We start from the raw sequence: 6,858 nt of genomic DNA, 5'->3' as shown, positions 1-6,858 counted from the left end.
AAAAAAAATCTTCAAATCCTTCCAAACAGGTTCTAGACATGTCCTTGATCCAACACAGCTGATTTAAATGGCTTAATTACTTCCTCAACATGTTTTCTCCAGAGGCCTGGTAATGAACTAATCGTTTAATTCAGGTGTGTTCACCCAGGGTGAGATCTAAAGCCTGCAGGACTCCGGCCCTTGAGGCCTGGAATTCCCCACCTCTGGTTTAAGGCATTGAACATTGACCAGTTAAACCAGAGGTGAGCAACTCCAGGCCTCGAGGGCCGGAGTCCTGCAGGTTTTAGATGTGTCCATGATCCAACACAGCTGATTTAAATGGCTAAATTACCTCCTCAACATGTCCGAAGTTCTCCAGAGGCCTGGGAAGGAACTCATCATTTGATTCAGGCGTGTCGATCCAGGGTAACATCTAAAACCTGCAGGACACCGGCCCTTGAGGCCTGATGTTCCAAATCCCTGATTTAAAGAAATAAGGGGTGGCTCAAGACTTTAGCACAGGACTGTATTTCCACCTGGGAAGGTCGTAAGAAGCATGAGAACTTCTTCTGTTCTTCTGTATACACACCGTTTGCTTCACATGCTGAAGATCTCCATGGAGGACTGTGTAACACGAAGCCTGAGCTGTCAGTGATCCCTGTTTATCTGTTTTATGTTTGAAGTGAAACTAAAGCTGAATCATTAAAGTCTCTATTATAAGGTGACTGCTTTCATCTGCAGTTGTTGCAGAAGCGTGTTAATTAAGTTGCTCTACTATTTAGTTATCCTGTGTGCACAAGATAAATAACTTTTTCTCACAATATAATTAACTCGCGCACTTCTGATAATTAGATTTATCCACTGTGCACGACACAGACACAGCTTACACCACCTTTCACCTCAGGACTAATATTTGTTTTTCACAATAAAACTAAAGAAATAAGTAAATACAAATTATTTTGGTTTACGTCAGTGCAAAATTGTAATTACATGTTGGACCTGGTAAAAGGTAAGAAAAACATCATGTTAACAGGACTTTTTATGTATTTCTTAAAAGCTGTATGAGTATTGCTTTTTGTGCATATATGCCTGTAATTTTGGTTATTTAATATTGATCTTTTTCATTTCATTGCATTATGTTGTTAATTTTTTTAGCATGTTTAATTTGCATTTTGTAAATATTGGATAGTACATCAAACTTTTTAAGGTAATTATGCTTTTAATTATCTAAAACTACACACAATTTTAATTGAACTGTTAATATAACTCAAAAAATGCAGACAAACATGACGCTAGTCATGCCAATAACAATACTATGGGGCCAGACCTGTAAGCATGTACTGGTAAGCGTTGTCAGAGATGGAGAAGATGTGTGGGGGGGCCTCCTGGCGTTTCTTTCCTCTGTACCCGGCCACCACCTCTGGGTTGTAGACCGGCAGCCACTTGTAAGGGTTCACAGTCACACAGAAGAGCCCAGAATAGGTCTGAATTAACAAGAAAAAAAAAAAGCAGAATACAGACTGTTGGTATTGAATTAAAGTTAAAGATATTATGAGTCACAGTTGTCCTTACATAAATCATCCAGGCAGCGTAGCGTTTCTTGAGGTTAAAAAGCACGGCGGGTTCGTGCAGATGCGTCAGCAGGGCCATGTCCTCTATCTTGTCAAACTTGGGTGGGTTCATTGGCCGAATGTCATCCACATGCACTGTGACAACCTGAAGTACAATTTCAAAAAGATACATTGTAAAAAAAAAGACAGATAAAGACAGAAAAACCGATATAAGATGTCAGAAATAGTCAAATAATAGCTGGACTCTTTCACCTTTCCATCCTCAATCTCCACATTGACCTTAGTGCCATCCTGGCTTCTGATTTTTCCCTCGACATACTCCTGCTTCGGGTGAGGCACAAAAACGGCACTTTTGGCATCAAACGGCACATTCTGAGCTGCAATTCTCTCCCGCTCAGATTTACGCAGGTATGGGGCGGCCACCCCAAATACTTCCATGTCCGTGTCACTCATTTTGCTGAGCTGAGCGATAAGGATGAAAAAAGAGTTTAAAAGTAAAGTGAAGATGACGAGAAATTTAAAAAATATGTTTCTTACCTGAGTCAGAATTTCCAAAGAATGCTTGAATCCCAGAAGTTTTAGAGCCTTTAAATCATAAAAAATGACTGTACTGTCTGTACTGTTGTTAATTTTCCAATGGTGCACCACAGACACCTGACTAGACACCCTCACCAGACTTTGACAGCTTTTATAAGAGATGGTCGGGGGTTCTGCTTCACCTATATTTGGAGATCTGGCTCTCATGCCACCTTGGATGAGCAAGTATGTCCATTTTGTACTTCAAACTGTCTATATATAGGTGTATTGTGTCACTTTTAAACTGTTTCAACTGTAATCCTTCAGACTTTCCATTAAAAAGCAATGAATGGCATGGACAACAGCTTTGGAAGCTTACTGTCCCAACATGGCAGGCCTAATTTTCTGGGATCAGGGAAGATTAGCTCTGTTGGGGCTTCGCTAAAACTCTGGAGAGCAGAGTCTGTCACACACACCACTCTATTGGGGCAGCTGGGATAGGTGGGCAACATTAGCGCATCGAGCATTTAACCACATTTATTTAAAAGAAAACAATAGATATTTGCTTTTTATTCATATTAACCAACATAATGATTAATTAATAAAGCTCTTGAGTCTCTAGTGTTTTAACATCAAGTAAAGGAAAGTATTTGTTCTCTTTTACTTATAAAAAAATAGAAATGCAGACAATTATCTCCCTCAAATGTCAATTTAAAGTGTGTAATAACGCATGAAATTACAACAACTCCCAGACGTTTTAAGAACCATCATGAGACTAACACGGTGTGTCAGTTAGTCACTGAACACTTTATCAAACTGATATGACACAAGAAAAGCTAAATATGGAAGTTTAGTCTTCTTGGACTACTGTGGTGATGATATGATATCATTTAAATAATCTACTTTCCTCAATTTATATTTTAAATGCACAACATTTATTTATTAAGTATATTTTACTTGAGGTTATAACTTTAAGCATTTAGGGAGGAATATATTTTCAGGATTTCTGAATTCAATAAAAAATCATTAGAAGAGTTAATGGAGTATTGCATGGGATGAGATGCTTTAGTGCATCTGACACAGAATCAGTGAGAAGCTGCGTCCTGGCTAACATGATTTACCATAAATCCATTTAAAATCCTTTGAGCAAGTTTCTATTAATGTGTCTCCATCCCCAAAGATAATATAGTGCAGATATGTGTGTTTGCGTTTATAGGATGTGACTGCAGTGTTAAGGCAGGACTTACTGGAAGCTTAGCTGACTGTTTTATCTTTGGATCCAGTGCTATTCAGACTTCCCCACAGAAAAGTCAGGATAATGTTGAGATTTCCTTAATTTGCTTGAGTCTTACAATTTTAACTTTGAGAAACTTGGATTATGATCTCAATAAATTTAACTTAAAGAGTCAAATAAATGCTGTAAACATAACTTTAGTTAGATCGTGTGTTGAAGCAGGACAGAAGCTCGGCTAATTTACTGAGAAACGTTTAACACCTGGAGGCGTCTTAAAAATGCATCCACCTTTGTGCTTAACGACAATAAATGTCCTTAAGACCCTCTAATTCTGATTTGAAGAGTTTCAGTCGGGTTTCAGAATTCATCAAAGTTCAGAAACAGCATTAGTGAAGTAACAAAGTAGACTCATCTCTGTGCTTCTCCTGCTAGATCTCAGTGCTCAATACTTTTGGCCATAATATTTTATTACAGAGATTAGAGCATGTATTACTGCTCTGCAGTGTTTTGAGTCATATCTACCTAATAGACTCCAATTTAATCATGTAAATGGGGAATCTTCTTCACACACTACACTAAATTATGGAGTTCCACACGGTCCTGTTCTAGGACCAATTCTGTTTACATTATACATGCATGCCATTAGGCAGTAGCATTAGAAGACAGCATAGTTGTTCACTGCTATGCAGATGACACCCAACTCTATCTACCTCTGAAGCCAGATGGCACATACCAATTAGCTTGACTGCAGGAATGCCTTTAACACGTAAAGACCTGCTTCTAAAGTCAGATAAAACTGAGGTTATTGTATTTACCACTAAAAATATTAATAACATGGTGTCCGACCAGAATAATAGTCTGAATGGCATTGCCTTGGCCTCCAGTAACACTGTGAGGACTCTTGGAGTCGTTTTCGTTCCCAGTTTGCATTCAGGAGACAGACACTCTCTCTGCTTTTAAGATTAGGCTTAAAACTTTGCTTTTGGATAAAACATGTAGTTAGGGCTGGATATGTGTTTCATCTTCACTCACCTTTTTAACTGTTTACACACAACTCTGCATTTAATGATTAGTTATTATTCATCTCTGGCTCTGCTCCAGAGTATGTGTTTTGTCTTGTCTCTGTCACCCCCCTACTGTTTCTGCTGGAGGTTTCTTCCTGTTAAAAGGGAGTTTTTTCTTCCCACTGTCGCCAAGTGCTTGTTCATTAGGTGTGTGTGTTGTTTGATTGCTACTGCCTTCTCTCTTATACTTTTGGAATTTTATCTTTCATGATAAACTTTCTGGGCATACCTTCTTGGTCTGCAAAGTGAAGTCAAAGCAGAAGTGCCTTAAACCTGCTTTTTTTTTTAATGATCAGCAAGAGGAGGCTCCTCTGCCTGTGTAATAGTCAACTGCTTTAAGATCTCAGTCAACACTTCCCCCCAAAGTTTATGGGCCCACTCAATTGTTTAAAGTCATAATGAATACAATATGAAGATGGTACTTTCAGCTGCTCCCTTATTTCCCAGGGGCTGGATCTGCATGTTTGATTTGGCACCAGTTTCATGGAGAATGCCCTTCCTCACACAGCCCTCCGTTTATCAGGGCTCAGGACTGGCACTAGGAATAGACAGGCCTGTGAGCCCCTGATGCTGGCTCCGGGTAGCTTTCACATTTAAAGTGAATGTGATGATACCATGGAGCTGATGCTAAATTTAATATGAAAGTCATTTAGTAAATTACAGTTGTTATTATTATGTCAGAAAGCGGGATAAATCAGGATATGCTAGTTAGCTAACGATAGGTCAATCAGAAGTCATTAGCTGATGAGCATGAGGTGTTTCTTGTATTTTTAATCAGATTCACTTTCATCATATCATGTCCAGTTTCAAGAAAACAAGATGGAGATGGAAAAATGCAAATCTGAGGCTCCAAAACAGAACTACAGCCCACGAGTTCATACAAATAAAACTGGGACATTTTTTAACTTCAGACTGTGGGTCAATATTTGATTAAGCCACCTTAGAAATGATAAAAGAATGTTCACTGTAATTTCATAGATTAATAATGCATTTACAGACAAATAATAGGGATGTACTTGCTAGTTTCCTCTTGTAATAAACATGCATTTTAAGCATTATGACAACAGCAAACTGTAACATATGCTTCATAAACAAATGGCCCTCTCAACTCTTGCATTCCATTTGAGGGTAAATTCCGCCTGATGGATTGAACTTTGACTTTTTATAATTACTCCTTCTCACAGCAGAGGAAATGATATGGTAATACTGAGAAAGAATATCCGTGTGATATGGGCATTTTGTCTGGGAGTGCATCACAGACAGTCTAATTGGCGCTGATTTAATAGCCTCCTAATGTCACTTGAAGGTCTGGCAACAGCTGTGATTATAATTGGTTTTGGGAAGACAAGCGTGGGCCTAACAGGCAAAGGGACTTACACTACCCCGACCCCTCTGTCATGTCTCAACACGGCAGCAAATGTGCATGTTGAAGTCTGACTGTGAAAAGGCCATGAGATGTGAATTTAAGGGTTGCGGGATGAAAAAGAAGAAGCAGGGAGAAAATCCCCATCAGCTGCTTGTGCGGTGCAAAGACCGAAGCTTTGACCCGACGGAAAACAGATCTGACGATGAGCGCACAGGGTGAGGAGGTCAATGGGAAAGAAAAGGATCCACATCAAAGTACAACTACTGCAAAGCACTCTTCCAATAAATGCTTTAAAAATCTAATCATGTTGCCACAAACATGTGCAAGAAGCTTTCTGTTGAGCTCATAGTCAGCTTTGTTGGGCTAGGATTAAGCCCAGCACAGATTTGTGTCATTTCTGAGCCAAAGCTGCTGCTGCAAAGAAAGAAAGCACCCCACTGCATTTAGATTGACAACACGATTGATCTGCACACAATGAGCGATAGTGGAAGGTGTTGATGGAGCCTGACAGCATCGCAGATCAACCGTGCTGTCAGTCTGAATGAAGCTTAGTTTTAGCTTTCACTGCTCTTCGGTTAGAATTAAAAAGAAAGTAAAAAGAAAGCACAGAAGCAGATTTTTTTTTATTATATTTCTTTATTTTTATTATTACACCACACTTCTGCCAACAGATGTACAACAGAGTGAAGCACTGTTGTGACAATAAATCAGTGCGAAATATGTGAATAAATTCAAAAGAAACAATAAAATCAAACAAAAAGCAACAAAAAGGAAAATATTACTTCCTGATATATTGCATCCCTAATGTTCTTCAAGAAGCCCAAACCAAACCTCAAAAACTTTGTGTCACAGTTATGCAAGATATGATCATTTACAAACTGTTGATAACTTTTTGATTGTGGAGAAAATCCCCCCAAAACAAAAAGAAAAACAGAAAAGTACTGTGATCTGCCCCCTAGTGTTGATAATCCTCCTCCTCAGTCTGGTACATATTAAAGAGGTCTAACATGAGGTTTCACTTGTGTAAAAATGTAGTTTGTATAGTTTAAAGCACAAAATCAAATCAGCTGACCAAAATAATATCATGAATAAAAACACAAAAGAGAAGCTGATGCTATATATATATAT

General features: G+C 38.7%; 1 protein-coding gene across 1 annotated transcript in view; it reads right to left on the bottom strand.

Moving 5' to 3' along the window:
* Positions 1-2,179, bottom strand: part of LOC106456308 (myosin-8-like) — an 18,807-nt gene extending 16,628 nt beyond the window's left edge. The window contains exons 1-4 of the mRNA XM_013912620.1: positions 2,088-2,179; positions 1,803-2,012; positions 1,552-1,695; positions 1,307-1,463 (exon numbers count right to left, since the gene is read on the bottom strand). Of these exons, the coding sequence (XP_013768074.1) occupies positions 1,307-1,463; positions 1,552-1,695; positions 1,803-2,003 (502 nt within the window). The 5' untranslated portion in view covers positions 2,004-2,012; positions 2,088-2,179. The remainder of the gene's footprint in view (positions 1-1,306; positions 1,464-1,551; positions 1,696-1,802; positions 2,013-2,087) is intronic.
* Between the last annotated feature and the right edge of the window lie 4,679 nt (positions 2,180-6,858).

This window comes from Pundamilia nyererei, unplaced genomic scaffold, assembly GCF_000239375.1.
Source record: "Pundamilia nyererei isolate P.nyererei 1_Seehausen unplaced genomic scaffold, PunNye1.0 scaffold00095, whole genome shotgun sequence".
Lineage (NCBI taxonomy): Eukaryota > Metazoa > Chordata > Actinopteri > Cichliformes > Cichlidae > Pundamilia > Pundamilia nyererei.
Note: the sequence above shows the minus strand (reverse complement) of the source record. Positions and strands in the feature narration are given on the sequence as shown.